This window comes from Pteropus medius, unplaced genomic scaffold (assembly GCF_902729225.1).
Source record: "Pteropus medius unplaced genomic scaffold, Ma_sr-lr_union100, whole genome shotgun sequence".
Lineage (NCBI taxonomy): Eukaryota > Metazoa > Chordata > Mammalia > Chiroptera > Pteropodidae > Pteropus > Pteropus medius.
This window is the reverse complement of record NW_024355990.1, coordinates 9,357,645-9,379,057: the sequence shown is the minus strand read 5'-3', so window position 1 is coordinate 9,379,057 and position 21,413 is coordinate 9,357,645. Positions and strand designations below refer to the sequence as shown.

At 38.7% G+C, this 21,413-nt stretch overlaps 1 protein-coding gene and 1 pseudogene across 1 annotated transcript in view; both read right to left on the bottom strand.

Moving 5' to 3' along the window:
• Window positions 1–4,132: 4,132 nt before the first annotated feature.
• The window catches only part of LOC120599956 (ABC-type organic anion transporter ABCA8-like), a 58,754-nt gene continuing 41,473 nt past the window's right edge, over window positions 4,133–21,413 (bottom strand). Inside the window, exons 24-39 of the mRNA XM_039859111.1 lie at window positions 18,583–18,756; window positions 18,269–18,382; window positions 16,437–16,556; window positions 15,636–15,680; window positions 15,164–15,255; window positions 13,888–14,008; window positions 13,191–13,308; window positions 12,426–12,517; window positions 10,155–10,315; window positions 9,608–9,683; window positions 9,440–9,534; window positions 8,290–8,409; window positions 7,968–8,108; window positions 6,540–6,619; window positions 5,176–5,231; window positions 4,133–5,043 (exon numbers count right to left, since the gene is read on the bottom strand). Of these exons, the coding sequence (XP_039715045.1) occupies window positions 4,945–5,043; window positions 5,176–5,231; window positions 6,540–6,619; window positions 7,968–8,108; window positions 8,290–8,409; window positions 9,440–9,534; window positions 9,608–9,683; window positions 10,155–10,315; window positions 12,426–12,517; window positions 13,191–13,308; window positions 13,888–14,008; window positions 15,164–15,255; window positions 15,636–15,680; window positions 16,437–16,556; window positions 18,269–18,382; window positions 18,583–18,756 (1,704 nt within the window). The 3' untranslated portion in view covers window positions 4,133–4,944. The remainder of the gene's footprint in view (window positions 5,044–5,175; window positions 5,232–6,539; window positions 6,620–7,967; window positions 8,109–8,289; window positions 8,410–9,439; window positions 9,535–9,607; window positions 9,684–10,154; window positions 10,316–12,425; window positions 12,518–13,190; window positions 13,309–13,887; window positions 14,009–15,163; window positions 15,256–15,635; window positions 15,681–16,436; window positions 16,557–18,268; window positions 18,383–18,582; window positions 18,757–21,413) is intronic.
• On the bottom strand, window positions 9,263–9,381 carry LOC120600500 (uncharacterized; annotated as a pseudogene).

The window sequence follows — 21,413 nt, the reverse complement described above, 5'->3', positions numbered from 1 at the left end:
TCATTGCTTAGACAGCTGCAATGAAATGCCCAGCAGCTGTGGTTCGCGTTTTGCAACAAGTCCAATAAAATATATCAAATGGCCACAAACCATGGCTGGGTTCATTACATAAAAAGTGGTCAAATGACCTTATGGTGTAGGGTTCTGGGAACAGTTTTGGTCTGCCCTTACCCAGTAACCCCTCCTTCAATATTTTAGGCAGTTAAAGTAATCATCTTATAGTTTATTGGTCTTGGTCTCTTCCAAATTGGAATGGGAACTAGATTAGTCAGTTTCATGACTCCCTACCATTTCCCCTGCGTTTCATTCTTCCTCTTGATGACTTGCCATATTCCTATTCATTCTTTAGGAATTAAGTTTAAGGAAACCTACTCTTGAAGTTTTCTTTGCTTCAAACTTTACTCACCCTACCAGGAAGAGCCACGAGTCAAGTACCCTTACTCTGCTACCTCTTCGATTCTATGTAATTGTTTGCATTGCATTCACCATGTTCTATTTTCATTTTAAATAAACTGAAATGATCAAGGGGCTTTGGAACCAGACAGACTGGATTCAGATTCCAGCTCTGCCAACTGTGTGATAATAGGTGAGTTACCCAAACTCCACTACTTAGCCTCCTCACCTGTCAAGTGGTAATGATTAGCCTTTTAAGATGATAAACTAAATGACTGGCATAGAGGATGCTTAATTAATATGAGTCTTCTTCCCTCCCCTCCCTGATGGCATTTTACTTCTTTTAACATTCCTGTAACAGTGTCACTGTTTGGCACATAAAGTGTTGAAAAGTATATAGTTATTGAAGTAATGAATAAGAGCTCCTTATGAGGTAGATTATACATCACGTATTTTTTTGTCTTAAAAAAAAAAAGCAAACCATCATTTCAAGTTTGATCTATTTTCCTAGTCATTGATTTTGGATTTTCCATTTGTAGTTCAACTTTCTGGATTTCTTTGGATACTCAAAGCTCCCATAGTGTAACTAGTAAAATTAGTCACTAATTCTCAGTTGTCAATGACCACGGCCTTTCGTTCAAACAACGTCCAGGTTATTTTCAGCTACGTGCTTTATTTTAAAGTCAGAACAGTTGGTCTCCAATAATATTTCCCTTGCTCTTGTAGTTATTCTCCACTTCTTGGAGTAGTCGTCTGACTTTTATTGAGCATCTACTATGTATGGGGAACTGGGACTACAAAGACAAACGAGACATGGCTCTTCCCCTCTGAAGAAGAGCAATATATAACACCACGATATCTCTCTTTGGCGTAAGGATTATTTAGAGCTGGTTATTTTTAGGAAACAGCAGACACAAGGTGAGCTCTGAAAACCAAGTAGAAGTTACCTTTGCGGAAGGAAAATTTACATTTTATAAGGAACATTTGTAAGGGTGGAGATTTGTAATCTCCATTTGTAAGGGTGTCTCCCTCCCATTACCAGAAAGAGGAAGATGACTAAAACTTTAGAAACTTTTATCAGTGGAGAAGCCAAGGACTTAAATCTGCATAACAACCACATCCTTGTTTACTGTGCTTTTCTTGAAAAACATCCATCACTGGCCTCCTCCTACCGCCAACATCTTTTCTCTGGATGTGCAGAGAAGAATAAAAACACAAAATTTAAATTACCAGAAAAAAATAAGTAAGAAAATTCTGGAATTTACAAAAAGAATATTAACCCATTCAAGATGTTGCTAAGAATCTGTATGATGAGATCATAACAGTTTAGTCTCTCCCTTCAATCCTTTCACAGCTGTGGGTGTTCTCCTTATGTGAAGTAGACAATGGATATCTCTTGAGACATTTGGCTCCCACCATTGTAAAGATATTCCAAATCTTCCCTGTTCCCTTTGGCGTCTCTTGTTCAACATAATATATTACTTAGCCTCTCTGGGATCTTGGAAGACTGCACAATTTTTTTTTAATTGTGGGGAAAAAAATCTGTCATAGGCCTAGAGAGAAGGAAAGGGAGCAAATATGAGGGAAGAAAAGGAATCAAAAGCATAGAAACTGGAACCAGAGGGAATCTGCGATGGGAGACAGAAGCCATGTTTCTTTGACATTCTACATCTGGTTGAAAAAATAAAAATGTCGGTCCATTAGCCAGGAGGACTGTTGCTACCGGATGCCAATCAATTTATTTTAATTGAACATTTCCCTCGAATACAATTTTGTATTGTCTCCACAAAAGGCAAAACAAAAGAAGTTAAAAGAATAATAGAATATAAGTGAGATGAGGATTAGAAGAAGAATGGGCAGAGTAAGGTTAACCATAAGGAGCGACAAGAATGATCTTTTACATAGCAACATGTTTCCTGTCTTCTGTGGCCTGTAAATGTTAACTGGCTGTGACATATTGGGAGTAAAATCTACAGAGTTGATCTGAGCTTTTAGTTCCAGGTTTTCTCATTGGCCTCAGAAATGTCAACATCTGCCATCATCAGCATTTCAAAGTTCATCATCCTCTGTGTGGCACCAGATTTGTGATAACAGGTTTCTTTTGCAGACGAAGGGGACCAAAAGGTTTGCTTTTGGGAATATTGATTTTAAGCTGTTTACTAAGAAACAAAAGACTCAGAGAGAATATTTGATCTTTTCTCCCCTTTCCTGCCCAAGATATTCAGATAGAAAAGCCTGCTTCTGGAAGGAAGTCAGGATGTGTATCTTAGTCTAATTTGTATTAAATATGGTCAATTGGAAGGCTTCAGGCAGGGGGGCCTGTTAGCTAGATACCCATCTCCCATCGTTTCTGAGTTGCCTAGCACTAATTTGCCTGCCACATGTGTTTGCTCTTCCTCAATTACCTGTAAATCACCCATTCTCACTTCTGAAATCTAATACCCTATTCACTCCTTTTCTCCTTTGTCCAAAATGACATAACATACCTAATGTTATCTTGCTATCTTTAGAATTTGAGTACATGTATTAAATTTTGATCGTCTCCTGTTAATCTGTCTGTGTTCATTTGACTATTAGCCCAGCCAGAAGAACTTAGACAGTGGGAGAAAAGGTATTACTATTTTTTTTTTAAGCCCTCACACAGATATGTCCGTTGAAGCCCAAACCAGACTTCAGTGACACATGAAACCACGTGACGAACTGCGCAGGCTTTCCCTTGCAAAAGAGCAGGTGCAGATCTTAAGCTCAGGTTTGACACAGCTGTCAGTGTCACCTTGCCAAAGACCCAGTTGTCTGCGATGTCAAAGCTGGTTCAACCCATAGGCTGAGGAAAAAGTCACTTGGCTGCTAAAACTGTGCTTGCCCCATGGAGAGCCCTCCCACTGACCTGAAAAATAGCTTCAAAACAGAAACAAAAACAAAACAAAACAAACAACCAAAACCCAAAAAACAAACCTGACCTGGTTTGTATTATTTCTTTGGGTTATAATGCAAAATCCTGCATTAAAATAAGTCTGTCTGGTGTATTATTTATTTACAGACACCTCTGCTGGCCCTTGGGAAATGAGGGGATATGAAGAAGGGCGCTGTCCCAGGCATGGAGTCCTTGGGCCCTGCTGATACCAGCCAGACAGCGTTTTGGTATTTTTGCTGCCTTTGCCACTTTTGGTTGTCATGGCAACCGTCGGAGGTAGGTACTGATCTCTCCATTTTACAGACAGGAAACAAGGTCTGCGCAGATAGTAAATCCGAGATCCAGGACTGAATCTAGGCCATGCTCTAAATCACTGTGCCACACAGCAGCCTGGGCCTGGGAAGGTAGTTGGGGGGTGCGATGCTCTCCAGAGCAGAAGTTTCTGGGATGGTAAGAATTTTCTGAGGCTGGAGGGTCAGGAGTCCAAAAGGAAAGAAAGGATATGCAAAGAAGTGGTAGGAAGGCTCAGAGAATCATCCCCACAGCTCGCAAAATCTCATCTAACTACATTTTATGTAGTTATGGTAGTCCCGCATGGTATTTTTAGAAGATTTTTCTAGGAAATGTGCTCGTCCCCAGTTTTTACTTCCTTAATCATAGTGTGGTATCTTCTTCCTTTACATTTTGGTAGCACATTGATTAAAGCAGCAAACTCGCTCTTATGTTAGGAATTATTTTCTATTAGAATGCGCTGAACTTGTAAATAGGACACCAATGAGTCAAGAAAAAGACACATGAAATACATGAAATAGGAAACATATTTCAAAACTACACATATGAGATTTATTTTATATTTTCCACCAAGTTGGTTATTTGACCTGTTACATTTATCAACTTTCTGGGATGACGTGGCAAATATCCATAAGAGATTTGTTACAATGCAAGCATCTTTAGTTTTGACTTAAAAATACAATGAAAATAAGACTGTTGGTTTATAGAAATAAAAAAAGTATAATAAATTCCTAATAGCAAGTTTTTAGTTTTCCAGACTATGTCTATATTATTGATAGTGTTACCAGTGAATATGTTATCAAATATATTGGTATCAGACATTACGACCAATGAGTTTTAATATTTTCAGCCATAAGAAAATACATTAAAATCTCTTTCAATAAGTGTGATACTTTTTGACACAGTCATTTAAATGCTAACTAAAATATCAGCTTTCTGAAGTATTGGACTTGCAGAAAAGTCAACATATGGATTTCTGAGTCTAGGTTAGAAAAAAATTGTTTTAAGTTTTTGATGAAAAAAATTAAGCAAAATTTGTATATCATATTCAGAAACTGAAACAATCTTATAAAAGTAAAATTATTTATTCATCATGATACAGAAAAATAAAATCAGGGTGACCAGCAAAGATACAGATGCCGTGACTGGCAGGTAGTGGGCTTAGTTAAGTGTCTCTGTCCATGTTGTCACTGCGTTGGCCCAGCACTTACTCCTCCTCTCTACCACATGAAAAAAATATGTCAGTGTTTATAATATGATTTCTAAAAATATACATTGATGCTATAAAAATAAATGTCTTAAAAATCAACCAAAGGCTTGAATGGAAACACAGGGTATCTGGAGCTTCAAGGCTCTTCCTGCGGGAGCAGCTTCCATTTCACCGAGGGGTCAAGTTCATCATCAAAATTCTCCAGCTCCTGCTCCTTGGAGAGCTCCAAGAAAACCTGTAATGGAGGGAAAAAATTAAGAGAGGGGTGTCACACCGCTTCCTGTAGCTCCAAGTGAGTGCAAAGAGTATGCACTTACTGCATACGTACACTCCATGGATGATATAAAAATCACTAAAACTGACCCACCTGCTCCAGAGTGGACTGCGATAGGCTGTACTCCTCCAGGTCGTAGCTCTGTTTAACTGCACGAGGATGGACACACATTAGGGGTTTGTATATTTTATATCCAGATGGTGTTAGAAGTCAGCGTAGAGTACAAACGACATTTTTAAAAAACTTAAATAAAAAGGTTACGATAATAATCGTTCATGGTTTAAGCAGAGCACTCAGTTAAAAGAACACCAATGCATTCACATAAGTTTGGAGAAAAAGGTGCTGGTGTTATACTCGCACGTTGCACAGGTTTCGAGATCTCTTTTTAAAGGAGGAAATGGTGCCGAGGCAGCTTCTTTCTCTGCAAGTGAGCCAGTGTTTTTGCACATTCAGCACAGGAAGCGGTAAGAGGCAGACACATTTTGAAAAGGGTCGTATCAGAAGATTGTACAGAAAGATGTCTTTGGTTTTTCAGGGAGCGGATAATCCTCACGGGCCTCTTCCTATCAAAGCAAGTTGAAAATACTCTTTCCTGACCAAAGTGTCCTGAGCAGGGTAGTTAGAGCCCCGAAGAGAGCCCAGGAGACTAGAAACACGCCACCAAAGGCACCAGGTCAATACTGGCCGCAGTGCCGATCTGGGGGTTGCTGCGAATGACCTCGTGGCCCAGAGAACGGAAGGAAGAGGCTTCATTGGGACCACAGATGTTATCAACAGGAGTAAGAAGAGCCTTCTAGAAGCAGGAGACTTGAAGCTCTTCCTTGGGGAAGGTGACAAACAAGCGGAGATATCACTGAGCAGCGACAATGAGAAAGAGCATAGGGAGGGAGGTCCAGCTAGCACAGTGCAGAGTAGCAGAATTAGTGGGTTTGGATGGCAAGGAAAGCACGCGCCTGGGGATCACGGATGAAGTGTGGTCGGTTTTCAAGGGCACCCGACACAAGAAGATTGTTTTAATGACCAGACAAGAGGTCAGTTTCTTAATACAATGCCTCGGGCAATAAAATAATCTGCAAGTCCACATAAAACTTAATTTTAAATATATAAACATCAATATTCCAAAGGAAAGTATTCTCCTTAAATGCATCTGTAACTGAGTTTGTACCAATATATATGTATACATATATATTGACTGACTTAGCTTGTACCAATATATATACAAAAACACATGAGAAAAAAAAACACAAAGCAAAAGTAAAAATCACTCCGATTACTCCCCTCCCTCACACACAGAATCCCTCCACTTCCTTGATATTGTGCTCCAAAAATTCAAATTGAGATTTTAACTTTTAAATGTAATACGTTATGTCACATTCCTTTTTGTCATGCGGATGGATTATTGTATGATTTGAAATGATCTGTTTTCAGGATCTTATTTCAAAGTTTCTCTCTCTTACCAGTCTCTAGTTTGAAGAAAGCTTGGGCTAAAGGTCGTACATCTTCCACCGGCAACTTGTAGACCATCAGAGACGAGTACCTGTGAGGAGAGGGGAGAGAGAGGCTGATGCCACCTGTGGCAGAGGCAAACTGACTACAAACACATCTCTGGTCTTTATTTCTGTAAGTAAGAGTCGGTTTGGTGTAGGTGAAATGCCTAGGGTGAATCCTAGTAATAAAAAAACAGGCAGTTCACAAAGAGAACGAGATGAGAGAATAAGACCCGATTAGCATCCCTGGATGGAGACGAGCAGGTACAGCATAAATAAAATGTCCAGCTTTGCCAAAGTCACCTTCCGCCTTATTTTCTAAGCTAAACACTTACTCCTTGGCTGGCACTGACACTACGTAGTTTCTTGAAGTTTCCCAACTCGGGTAGAAATCTAAGTCTATTTATTCTCTAGAGTATTCATATCTCTCCCACCTTCCCCTCCCCTCCCGCTACTCAAACTGCTTTCAGAAAATAGGATAATATAACTCTCTGATTAGGGGACTAGAAATTACCAGGAATTCAGCAACAACAATTTTTAAAAATATTTTTTTTCTCAGATGTTTGTCTTTTCAACATTTGAAAATCAGGAAGATTTAGATTTCATTTCATAAGATACTATTTCATATGTTTATGGAGCAATCATTATCATCTATTTTGCTTATTCCCTGTACCTTTATGATATATTTCTATTCAGTCTGAGGCTGTACATTGAGTTATAGCATTGCTTTTATAGTTATACTTCACTGTAGAAATATATTTTCAGACCTTGTCATGATGATACATTTCTCTTTACTGTTTTCCCTCCTAACTCCTAAATCATCTGTCTTCTGCAGTAAATTTTAGGTGTTAAAAATGACCCTAAATTTAATCTTTGTGGTTTTTTTTTTTAGTGTATTACTTTCATGAGGATTGTTTCATTACTGGCATCTATATAAAGTTGGAAATATTAATAGATGTGAAATAATCAGCTTTACATCCTAGTTCTGCCTCTTGTTAGCTGCCTCATGTGATCTAAACTTTCTACTAATTTCCTATTTGTAAATATAATAATTCCATTTATTAAGGTACTGTGAAGGTCAGAATCCTATAATGCCCTTTTGAAATCATCTCATTTTTCACTGGAACACCAGTTTCTACTTTGGAAAGTCTTGGTGAGGATTAAATAAGATAACACGAGACCAAGATAGTACCTGGCATATAGTAGGAACACGACACGTGCTACACCAGCTTTTACATCGGCTCTTCTCTAGTCTATTTTCTGCAGCAACCAACAAATCATTTATTTCTTTTAGGTTTCTTTTTGGGCTAAATGTGGACTCGAATGACTATTATTCAATGCAGCTGACAAGGAAAAGCTGACATTTGACACCAGATCAAAACCAGCTACCACCTTTACCTTTCCTGCCGAGCAGCCTGGGGGAAAAGCCTCAGAATTTCGCTGTGGAGGGGTTCCACTTGTGTGGGGGTCTTCACCTTCATCTCCAGCAGGTAAACCTTGCCGAATTTGCTCTTCAGGTGCTGGATGGAGCCGATACATCTGGAGGGAAGAGGAGAATGAGGTCGTAACAGAAAGAAAGAGAAAAAGAACGTAGATCGCAACGTTTGTGACTCCTGATTCGCTGCTAGTGATGTCTCACTGTGAGACCCAGGCGCTCTCTGGCCACAGACTCTCACAGCCACACACCCAGGGTCAAGTGTGGACTTGGACGAACACCCACCTCAGCCTTCCGGACACCATGATGGCCACGCGGTCACACACGGCCTCAGCCTCTGACATGTAATGGGTGGTCAGGAGGGCGCCTCTCCCCGTGTTTTTAAAGGTGGCCTGGATCGCCTGCCTAAATTGTCAAGAGAATATTTACAATTAAGGAAGACTTCTGTTTAATCAGAAATGGATAGAGAAAAGAATTTTTAACGGGCGTGAATGTGAATCATTAGCAAAAAGATTAAACAAGTTAGGGCTCTTAAGTCGGCAGGTGGCATAAGGAAGGGCAAGCCAGGTGAGAGCTGTTACACTGGAGGCTGGCGTTAAAGGAGGGGTGTGAACAAGACACAGTATTTTGAGGTTGCAGTAAAAGAGAAATGCTGAGCGAGAGAGTGTTTATGTAAAGGCTTTGCAGAGAGGAAGAGAATGGCACCGAATCTAACGATGGAGTTGTCACAACCTAGTAGAGAGAACATAAACGCACAATAAACATACACGACAACATCCCAAACCCTCATTCTGCCCCCACTTTTGCAACCCAGTGAGAATTCTCACTCTATGTGATGACGCTATGTATGATTGTGTCATCACATAGAATAGAATGTGATGATTGTGTCATTCTATGTGATGATTGTGTCATATCGTGTCACAGAGATGCACCATCGCTACCTAAAAGATCAATCGAGCAATTACAATACTCAGGTTGAGTATGTTTGGGCCCTGACAATGCTTGTTTTTCCTTAACGATAAATGGTTAGGAACTACTATCAGGGAAAGATATTTTTTTTTGCAAAGTATTGATTTTACTAATGATATTAAGAGTAGCTTTTTTTTTTCACATTAAGAAACAGTTTAAGGGACAATTTTTACAGGAGTAAAACAATTTACAGATTTTTTTTTTTTTAAGCAAAGCAACCCTTAGTTGACTTCACAGATTGCAAGGACCTTGTCAGCTTACAATCCCTTACTTATTTATTTTTTTCTTATGCCTACAGCACCTGGTCTTCCTAAGTGGTCTCCCATCCAAGTACTAACCAGGCTGGACCCTGCTTAGCTTCCGAGATCAGATGGGATCAGGCTTGTTCAGGGTGGCATGGCCGTAGGCAATTCATAGATTTCTTGCAAGGAATCCATGCGGTCCCTGACCAGCTAGCACTCCTCACCACATCTGCTGCTGCCCCTCGGGGTCCATCCCGGTGGACGGCTCGTCCAGCAGCACCACCGGCGGGTTGCCCAGGATGCTCAGCGCGAAGCACAGCTGCAACCAGAGGAACAGCGCGTCTGGCACCGACCCGCGGGGGGCGCGGAGGAAGCCCGGGCCCTGGCCCTACCTTTCTCTTTATTCCCTCCGACAAGGCCTTCACCGGCCGCTTCTGCTGGTCCTGCAGCTGGAGCGCACCCACCAACCTGCAGGAGACAGTCAGTCGGTCAGGCTTCTGGACAGCGGGGGGAGCCGGGGGGAGAACGGGGCCGCAAGGGGCCAGGATGGGGAGCAGAGCTCAGAAATGTGGTTCTGAGAACAGACGCCAGGCCATCCTAAAATTGACTTGGTTCGATCCCCCCCAAAAGATAGTTTTTCCTTTTAAAAGAATATAAGCACATGTCATGATCTCCAAATAGCTGTTCTGTGCTAGCTTATACCTAAAGTTTAGTATTGACAAATTTTACCAACGAATAGTGACTTTTTTCTTTCCATGTTTAGTATGAGAAAAAAAGAATGACACTTTGAAATCAGGGGAAACAGTTTCTAACGGCCGATCCACCCAACGTGTTCTGGGCAGCATTTAGAGTGTCCGGTTCTCAGTTTCCCAGGAAGGTCGTCACTCCCAAGCGTCTCCGGCACCCTCAGGCAGCGAACAGGTGTGTCCCCCCGTGTACCGTGTGATGGCGACAGCGGCGTCCGCTTTCCTCAGGCCTTTCACGGCGGCGAACACCTCCAGATGTTCCCTCACCGTCAGGTTGGGCCACAGCGCGTTCTCCTGAGGACAGTACCCCAGGAACCCCAGGTCGTCCCCCTCGCTGCTCCCTTTTAGAAGCACCTGCCAAGAAAAGTTTGCCCTCAGTCTCTACCACCCGCATGGCTTTTCTGTGTTTCCATGACATCTCGCTCCTCACAAATGTAGAAAAACTAGAGACATTCTAGGATCTCGTTGAGTGTAATTATCTGCAACCATTTGCATTGGAGAGAGATTGTCAGTGAGTAAATACATGGAGAGAAAGGCATGCACAACCCAATCGAAGCTGAAGATCATACATCTCACAAATGTGGTGTCTCGCCGTCAAGGCCAAGAGTTTATATCTCAGTTTTTCATCACACTCAGAAAGAAGTGCATTAATTTAATTACTCGCTATTTAGCTTCACTCACTGATGAGATGTTTTTCGAGAACTGCCTAGGCAACATGCATGGTGCTGCCTGTGATGGATGCAGTGAGCAATGGCGCAGCCAGCATCGGGGTTACTTGGCGTTTTCAGTCTCCTTGAGCGAATCAGGCAGTAAACGAGCAGAGAAATGAGTAAAGAGAACACAGACAGATCCTAAGCGCTGCAGTAATGGAAACATTCAGGGGGCCTGGGTGGAAAATAACGGGAGAAGTGACTTTAGGTCGGGTGGTCGGAGAAAGCCTGTCTGCTGAGGGGCCATTTCAACAGAACAGCAAGAAGGCACCTGCCCTGGAAAAGAAAACGAATTTGGGAGCAGAGTTAAGCCCTGTGGAGGGGTGTCCTTAGACCAGAGGCAAAGGCTGGGGGGCCCGGAGCAGAGTGGTCAAGGGGAGAGGAGAAAGATGTGGCAGAAGGGACACAGAAATCAGCTCCTGACCAGCACCGGAGCTTTCATCCCAGCCACCATGCGGTGAGAGGCGTTGAAAGCATTTAAGCAGGACAGTGACATTGTTGATAAAGATCACAGTCACGGATCTGATTAAAGCTGATTTCATGACACCCAAATAGTCGGCTTTATAATTAAGATATTACTTACCTTTGAAAATATTTCATTACAGCATAGGGAATGCAGTTAGCATTAATGTAATGGCTAGGTGTAGAGCCAGAGGAGAGAAAGAGCAATCAGGGGGATCACTTTATAAACTATATAAATGTCTAACCAATGTACTATATCCTTGAAACTAATAATAAAATGAAATTTAAAAACATATTTCATTCTAATATATCAATGAACAGTTACCTCTTTTTTCTCCCTGCTTGATAATGAGAGATAAAACATTGATTCGGGGTCCAGGTAGTGACTGAATTGGAAGGTGGTCTCCACTGAACGAAGGAGCCCCGTTAGGGTTGGCTGAGCCACCCACATCGCCAAGAACACCTGTTCTCGCATCGGCCTTGGAGGGACAGAGAACACGCGTTCTCCTTCCTCTTTGGTGGGATATCCATCAACCACATGCCTGGTGGTCTTTGCCCGGTGGGCTGGACCACGAACCCTTCCCCTTGGTGTAGTTCCACAGACCTCTGCCTTAGATTGCACTTTTCCCCTTTCCCTGGACACATTTTCCAAAAGAGTTCTGAAGGTTTTCTATCTTCTGCCATAGAAGGTGGAAAAAAAAAAGTTTTCTTTATGCCTCATGTTGTCTCCTTGTCTCCCTTTTCTGTTTGCCTGGCCTCCTTCTACGGCCGAATTGCCTGTACAATCAGTCGACTGCCTATCTCTGTTGCTCAGCCTCAAGACTTTTCTTGAAAACACTCCCCCAAGATAACGTATTTGTACCAAAATATGTGTTCTAGTATCGAAGTACTTTTAAAGGACAATGAATATGATTGCTTAATAGGTTTTTTTTAAAAAAATACATTTCTATTCAAGATTGAAGCATTACATACTGGAGGACAGTACGCACTGAAAGAGCAAATCCATTGTTTTATGGTACTATAAATAGAATTTGTATGGACTCTGATATTTTCTTCTGATCTAATACTGGATATTCCCTATAGATGCCTTTGAAGGCATGAATAGTTATCCCCTTTCTGTGATTAACTTTTGTGTGTATTAATGTGATAGTTTGTGATGTATTTTTCTGCCACGTGAATCCTGTTAATCATCCAGTGATTAAAAGAGACTTTGTTGTTTTTGAAGTTTTAACGTCTTGTAAAATTTATTTTGAGCACCACTAGATAGCATATTTTTCTCATAATTCACCTACCTGTCCAGCAGTTGGTTTTGTGTCTCCACTTATCATCTTAATGGATGTACTTTTACCAGCTCCATTGTGTCCTAATAATCCTAAAACCTCGCCTGAAAGAAACGAAAAAAGGTTACATTCAATACCAATTGATTTTAATAGTAAAATTAAGAATAAAACAGTCTGAAATCTTGCTATGTGACAAGTGTTGTGCTATGTGCTTTGTATATAGTACCTCATTCAATTGTCAACCCTCCCCAGAGGTAATTATCATATTTTCTTACTTATTTGGGGATGGAAGCTCTTAGGGATGAGGTTTGTTGCCCAAAGTCACACTGATGGGAAGTGATAAAGCCATTCTTGGAAGCTAGTAGGTATGTCATCTATCTCTGGTGATCCTAAGCACTGTGAGATGTCACAAAATAAGGTCATCTAACATCTGCTGATTAAGCCTTCAGAATGTGCTGGCACATCCCATTAGTTATCTTGTGAAAATAATGAACATTAGGAAACCAATCATGTTCATTAAGTAGAAATGTCATGGTCTCGGTGGCTCATTTTAATAGAGCGCTTATGGTTTCCATGTAGATATGACTAATCTTTATCCATGGGCATGAGTTAATTAATTTCATTTAGAAATGAGCCATGTAAAAGCAGCAGTCATTGTCACCCTGTTGATGAGTCTGTGTGTGAACCAAGAGTCGGTGTACAGAATGGTTCTCGTCAAGAACCATACAGCTCTAAGGAGGGCCCTGAGCCAAAAACAGAAGTTCTACTATGTCTAACCTTTTCTAACACAGAAAGAGACATTTCTTGTGGCTGTTTTCTTCTTCCTCTTGGAAAAGCAGTGTTTCCTCTTTCCTATATACTCTTTGCGTAAACAGCTGGCAATGATGACTGGTTTCTGTAAATGACAAGGAAATCATGTTAGACCTTAATTTTCTCCATTAACTTTGAAAAAGCTCTATCCTCCCACTCGATTGGCTTCTTGCTACACAAGCCAGGCATCAAAGAAGACCTTCTACTAGGTGACCTATCCATTGGCCATCCTCCCATCCTAGCATCTCTCAGAACAGAAGCATGGAGACTCGGAGAAGTACCGAGTCATCCTCAAAGGACACAACGACATCCTGAAGACCGGACTTTGCCACGAATTTCATACAGTTACTTTCTCCAAGATGCAGTGAATCGGTGTCACTTTGCTTAGTTTCTAAAATTTACAAGTTCTTTCTTGGCTTTTGCAATTTCAACTGCACTCCACTTTGGTTTTTTTTTTTATTCTAAGAAAGACGAAGTGAATTAACATAACTTTTAATCTGCTCATCTAGTGTAAAAATGATGACTACCTACTAAAAGTAGTGATCCTCATTTGTATGAACTGGAGAAACTCAAGATCATTTGAGAAGGAGACTTGTAGACAGACCACTTTCACGGATAAACATTTGTGTTGTTTCACGAAATAACTACTTTGTAGGTTTTTTACCTCATCAAAGTTTGTGGAATTCAAGGCATTTTCTGTTCTCACTCTTTCCATCTGAACATCTTCATCCTCCCCTTCTGGCTCTTCTGGATTTTTACATACATCGCTGCTTCTTGGAGAAATTCTGGAGTCGAAACCATCCATTAGTAATTGATTTTGGGTTTTCGTCCTTGTATCAAGAATACTGCATTCTTTAAATCACATACTTGAGTAGATTGTGTAATTAATAAACCATCATAATCTCTTTTCAGTTCCGTGAACCTTCCTTCCTTCATAACGTCTGTCAATGGTACTACTAGACCATTGCTTCTGACACATCTTTCATTCTACTCATCTACAGAAACATTATTTTTTTAAAAAATAGCAATAGGTAATTTAGTATCTATTATCTGACAAAGAATTTTAATATTATAGCTTAATGAAATAATTTTTCTGAGAACCCTAGCTTTGACACCAACATATTGGCATTATTATATTTTCACAGGGTCAGAATATTTGAAGCCAGATGTTCCCCGCTAAATAGGTAAGATGCTTGACCTTCTATTAGGCTTGACCATTTCTTCAGACTATGTGTCAGATTCACTCTTTCTCCTCTGTTCTAACTCTGTCCCTCATACCCAGAATATAGCTCATACTATTCTCTTTTCCTTCAACCTAATATCCCATATTGATCTTAGAAGGTTTCTTAAAGGTCTTCTTTCATCTTGGAAGTCTCCCACCCTGTAAAAGCTAAAGATAAAACTGATGTGGGATAGGAGACACAGAGAGAATAAGATGCTTATGGATGTATCTATGAATGGTGCAAAAAAAAAAAAAAGTCTCAGCTTTTAAGTTCCGTTCATAACTGAACAAGCCTATGATCCACAAGTTGAGCTTCTCATCACCACAGGAAAAGAGCATAGTTATTGCTATCTTTGACCTAGTGATCATTCTATTCTTACTTTCTGGAGTGGTAGCATTCCTTCAACTGCCGATCTATCCAAATTAATTGTTATTTAAACTGAACTAGCTGCATGTAACTTTGCCCAGTGTTCCACTGCACATGGTATCAGATAGAGCTCTATCTTCATATTTAATGTTTCAAGTCTGTTTCCTCCACTATTTATAATCTCCTTTGGTTTAGGTACCTTGATCTCTATTACTTGTATCGGCACATGGTTCCTACCCCAGCTTATTCTAGCACTTGGCATTTGTGTGTTAATGGATTAATTCACGTATGAGAAAATATTTTAAAATATTTATCACTGAAATGAAAGAATTCAATTTGATTTCTCCCAACCTAAAGACGGGATCCTTTCTCATCGATTTCTTTCCAAACTTCCATTCCAGACATCGAAGAATAAAAACGAAGATGATAAAATGAAGGAATGGCTAGGAATAAAGAGAAACATGCACAATTAGGAATAATTAGACTTCTGCAAAGATGCATTTGGCAAAATTATTAAAATATCCAATAATCTATTTGTCAAATTGTGAAACAATCAAATTCACTTTCAATCTTGTTTACAGAAACACTGGAATATAATTATGTGATACTTTCACTTTATTGTTTTTAAGAGTTGGGAAGCATATTATCTGGTTATTTGATCTTTATAAAAAAAGTTGTTCCATATTTTACAAATATTTTATCTCTATGGGCTACAGATACCTATATATTCACCTTAATAAAAAGTTTCACTGTGTTCACAGAAATTAAAATGGTTTAGTTTAGTAAAATACATGACAATTTTTAAAGAAGAGTGTGTTCTTACGATTAGGGATATCAGAAAGACCTCTGCACCTGCAGAAAATATAAGCTGCAAAAAAAAAGAAAGATAATGGTTAAATAGGAAATTTTTTGTTTCATGAATTTTATCCATATAAATGTGAACTGGCCTATTGAACAGCCCTAATGGCACCAAGAGTGCTGTCTAAATGTCTATTCCAAAATTTGTAGTGAGGAGTTGCCTCCCTCCCAAGGTGTCTAAGCCGTTGTGCCTTTATTTGAAACAATAGGATTTAACCATTATTCTTTGGGGATCTGTGCTAGCCTCCCCAGACAGTGAGGGAGAGGCAGGATTTACCCTTCTCACACAGACCTTCACACTCCTTCCTGCGCCCACTGTTCCTTTCACAAGACCCCTTTCTCTCCTTTAGCCTCCCTACGGATACCTCTTCACTCTTTTCGTAGAAGTATAGATATCAGTCAGCTTGAAAAAAAAAAGGATTTTATTCACATTGAGAGCTTCTCTAGAATCCTGAAATCCTAAAGATTAGGGACATCTCATTTGCCCCCTTCTAAAGCTGTGTAAAGCCCAGAAAGAGTGTAAAGGCTGCTCTGTTTCTCGCTACCTATTATCCTTCCTCCCTACCCATTAGTCGGTGCCAACTCTTCCATTACAGTTCAGTTGGACTATATCATCTTATCTGAGAGAAATTCAGATGGAATCCCTGAAGTAGAAATCTTCAAATGTCATGCATATTTAACACGTTGTAGAGTCCCAACCCTAAGCAAAGTTTTCACAATTGGTCATCAGTTCCAGGACATTAGGAAAGATAGTGGCATTACTTACACGAAAAGGTAGGAGCATACAGCCAAGTAATGTGGCGTGTGGTATTAAAAAGGTGACAACATACAGCGAAGCATTTTCGTAGTTATCCACCAGGAGCATAGCCAAAGAGAAGAAGGTGATCTAAAGAAAATACAAATATGCATGTTAACTGCCCTGAACTTCAATAGATGTTCCAAACTGAGATGGCTATTCTTTGGCAATATCCCTAATCTCTGCTCCAGCCTCAAAAACCAAGCTGAAATCAGCATATCTCTACTGACACTTTCTCTTAGTAACTTAGCCGAATTCCTTTGGCCTGGAGGATCACAAATGAGACATCACTGGATAAATCGAGGATCTAATATATTATTTTAATTGGAATTTTAATTAAGAAAATTTTAATTTAATTTAATTTAAAATTCTATTTCAATTAATAGAATATTTTAATTATAGAAAAGGAAAAAAAGTGGTGTGTATTGTTTTAGAGGTAAAATTAAGATCAGTAGATAAGCAATAAAAGTAAAAATTGAAATTAATAGCTAACAACAATGAAAGGAGACTTGTCAACTGTATCAATGGAGAAATATAAGCATTTAGTAACCTAGAGGGTCTTAGTACAAGTACTAAAATACAAAATTCAGGGATAAGAGAGTTATAGGGACACCTGATGATCTCAGACTTCTTCTAAACCATTGCAGTGCCTTCCTGAAAGTTTTGTTGTTGTAGTTTTTTTTTTTTGTTCTTTTTGTTTTTGTTTTTTACTTCTAATAGCTCTGTTTTACAAACCATCGCTTTTATGGCTTTCAGAATATCCATCCTAAAAGTGTATCTCTGATCATATTTCTTTTCTGTACTACAAGCTGCCATGGCTTCTCATGATCTGTAGAATAAATTCTTGAGCACCTCATTTAAGGTCAGTTATGATTCCGACCATTATTTTTACCATAACTAGGACCATGCTCAGGCTGCACCATATCCATGTCAGATTATTACCAATTCCCAGGACTTTCTCCCTTTTGGGTTTCTGTTCATCCATTATTTTCTATTTGCGTCATCATTCTTCTCTAGCTGTTGAAATCTTATATTCTTTCGAGTTTCACTTCCTAAAGAAAACTTCTGCTCTTGTTTTCATGAATGGATCTCTCCCTTCTCTGGTTTTCATAGACCTCCTTATTCCTCAGTTGTATAACAGTCTTTTAAAAATAGATGAGAGCTTGATAATCTTTGCCTTATGACTGTTTTAATAAGCGGCTGTTTGCTCATCTGTTTACCCTGTAAGCCCTCTTTCGGTGCTGAGACTCTTTTTTCTCCATTAGCAGTCTTAGTTTGTGACACTTTGCTGGAAGCCAAGTGATGTTTGTTGAATTAATTATTTTCTTTTTGGCATCCTGAAATGACAGGAAGTCAGAATAGATGCTTGTACATTTTTCCCCCTTCCTAATTTAGATAAAGTGAGTATTGCTTTATGGAATTAATTCTTAGCACAGAGTTGGAGAAGTAGTTTCTGGTTTTAACTATGCTAGTAAGAGTGTAATCTTGTATAACTTCATAGAGACCTTTGGGATTTTTTTTTTTTTCAGTAAAAAGAAAGTAACAGATGGTTTTCAGGTTTCCTTCCAGTAAATATTTTACGGCTCTAGAAAAAAAAATTTGGCTACTTTTAAAGAAAGACAAGGGTAGAAATAGGAAGAGAAAAAGCTGCATATTTTGAAAAGGATCCGCACGTAAAGCAAACTTAAAATATTTTAGACTGTAATATTAATTTATCATTCTACCAAGGGCAAATTTTAAAGTATTAGCTCAGAATTGTATATTACATGTGTAAAATAAATGTTCAAAAGAAATATACTTACAATAAAGAAGCAAAAAGACCAAATGCCACTGTTTTTTCTCCCCTTGCGAAAAATGAATGAAATTATATATGTAAAGAAGATAAGTGATGTGGCATAACCAAGAGCACATGGGATCTGAAATCAACAGAATGTTACGTTTAGTTAAAGGCAAATGCAATCTAGGGAAACATTTAGGATCCAAAATGTCGTCATAGCACAGGGTTTTATAATTATTAAATTCACGACAATGTGATCATCAGTGAAAACAGTTTGCCTCTTCAGATTTTCTAATTAAATTGTACAATGATATTTGTTCTATGAATATTGTCACTTACCTGCATAATCTGAATTATACTTTTCAATAGAGAATTTTGGATGCTCAAAATGTAGTCTATTAAGTACATAAAAAGGAATATCAACCAGTACATTGGGACATCCACCAGCGCCTGTCCAAACCAGTAAGCAGAAGGGAAGAGCCCCGAAATTCGTAGCTGGGACCAAGCTTTGTTCTGATGAGGAGACAGCAAAAATACAAATGGCATTTCAATGTAAGGTTTAAGAAAATGTGGATCATGTAAACAACTATTCAAACGAAACCTTCATTCGTAATAATTCTGCATCATGTCAACAACTGTTATCTGACCAATGGATATGGATAAATCCAAAGATAAATGATTGGTTTGCTGCTTTAATTAACAGCACTGACGTTCATCACACATCTGATAGAAACATGTGAAAGAAGACCTCAGAATAATCAAGGCATCAGCACTGCGGTAAACAAAACAGTGATTAATGACTTACGGGTGTGGGGTGGAATAGTTTATCTAGCTAAGCAGCTAACTTTTCATCAGAGTGATTCTGCTTTGACTCCGTATGAACTGCTCTCTCTCTCTCCCCGCCTCCCTCCTTCCATTCCCCACTATTTCCTACATTGCATTTGCGTGTGTATAAATAATAGCTTTATCTTTTTAATATAAATAAATGACATGTCAGTTTTGCCATAGAACACATTCAAATATTTATTATCCATCCAAATATTTGTGTATATGTACATAAATATAAACATATTCATACATATAAATGTATTTTGTATTCCTTGTTGTTCTCTGAATAAACTCTTAAATCACATTTTTTTAACTACTTATCAAGTGATGCGGTTTTAGGCACAAATTATATTTTAAACCTTTCTAATAATTTTGAATGTATTTTCTTTTGAAATATTTACATTTATTTGTTAGTGGTCACTGACCAGCTAAATGATGCTTTTGTCTGAGACATAAACTGACCTAAGAACTCATATCAAATAAGGATTTGGTGATCTACAGGATTTGCGAGTGAAGCAATAAGAGGAATGAAAGACAGTTTTAGGTTACCGATAGGATAACTGATGCATAGTGCTGACATTTACGGAGACAGAAAATCTGGAAGAAGGTAAACATTTAAGAATATCATAAATTCAGTTTTGGAAGCATGAAGTTTGAGAGTCTGTGACGTCTCCAATGGAAAAGCTGAGAGAGAAGTTTGGATCAGCATTGAAGGTGAAATTACAAATTAGAGATCTGAACTAGAATCAAATCTGTGAGTGACTAGTAGGTAGAGGAGATCTGAGGATTTTTTAAATGTAGAGATGACAGAGGAATAAGAAATTCTAAAGGAGACAAAAGGACAGTGGCCAGTGCTTAGAGAAACTTGGTGAAATTGTGATATCACACAGGCTAAAGCCAGAAAGTGTTCATGTTTTCTAAGGGAGAAGTTTTAAGTTTAAACTATGTTACTGCCAGAATGACTGACAGTTATATCAGGCCTGTAAATTGTATTTCCCGGGATTCTTGCAGGTTCTACGCTAAAGAGGGAACATTATACGGATAATACTCTTTTCCCTTGGGCGACAGAATTACTGTGCAGAGGAAGTGACACAGATGAAGATGGTACTGATTAAACAGAAATGCTTATACCAGGTTTCACAGATTTTGTGTAATAAAGTTATAAAAATGGAGCCATTAAAGGATATTCTATTGAAATTTGTAAGTAACGCTAATGTGAGTTGGCCTGCCTTGATTATCATGTAAATTCTCCACCTTATGATTACTACTCAAAATTTGTCTCCACTTCAGAACTACTGAATCAGAATCTTCATCTTAACAAGATGCTCCAATACTTTGTAGACACATTAAAAGAGTCATTTGAATTAATGAAAGAGCATGAATGAAAATTTATAGATTGTCAGTTAAACATTGGGATTTTCTTTTTATTTCTCCAAAGTTCTCACATTTTCAAAATATCATTTCCTTTTATTTCAACAATCTCTTTTTAATCAACATTTTTGAAATGTATTTTTTAAACAATAAAAAGTACCCATATTAAGTATATGGTTGCATGAGGTTTGATGAATGCATATATTCCTGTATCACCATCATAATCAAGGTACAGACCATTTTCATCACCTCCCAAAATTTTCCATGCTCTTTTGCAGTCAATAGCCTTTATTGCTGGTTATAAGAAAACAGAGGTCTGCTTTCTGCCACGATGTATTAGTTTTACCTTTCTGAGAATTTCATATAAATGAAAGCATTCAGTATTTACTCTTTTGTACCTCATCCATGTTGATGCATTTTTTAGTTGTCCCTTCTTTTGTATTGCTGAGTAGTAGTCCATTGTATGTCTCTAACAGAATTGATCAGTTCACAGCTTGATGGATATTTGGGTTGTTTCAGATTGTTGGCTACTATGCATAAAGCTACTAAGAACATAGAGGTACAAGTCTGCTTGTGGAAAGATGTTTTCTTTTCTCTTGGGTAAATAATTAGGAGAGGAATTGCTGAGTCATGCAATAAGTATATTTTTAATTTTATAAGACAAGGCTAAATTGTTTTTGCAAAGTGATTGTACAAGTTACATTCCCACCAGCAATGCATGAGAGTTCCAGTTTCTCCACACCCTCACTGACTCCTGACATTGTCAGTCATTTTAACATTATTCATTTTATTTGGTACGTAAAGATATCTCACTGGGGTTATTCTCTGGATTACTCATGCTATTGGCCATCTTTTCATGGAAGTATTTTCCATTTACATATCTTCTGTGGTGAAGTATCTGTCAAATATTTCACCCACCTTTAAAATTAGGCTATTTTCTATTACTGAGATGTAAGAATTCTTTATATTCT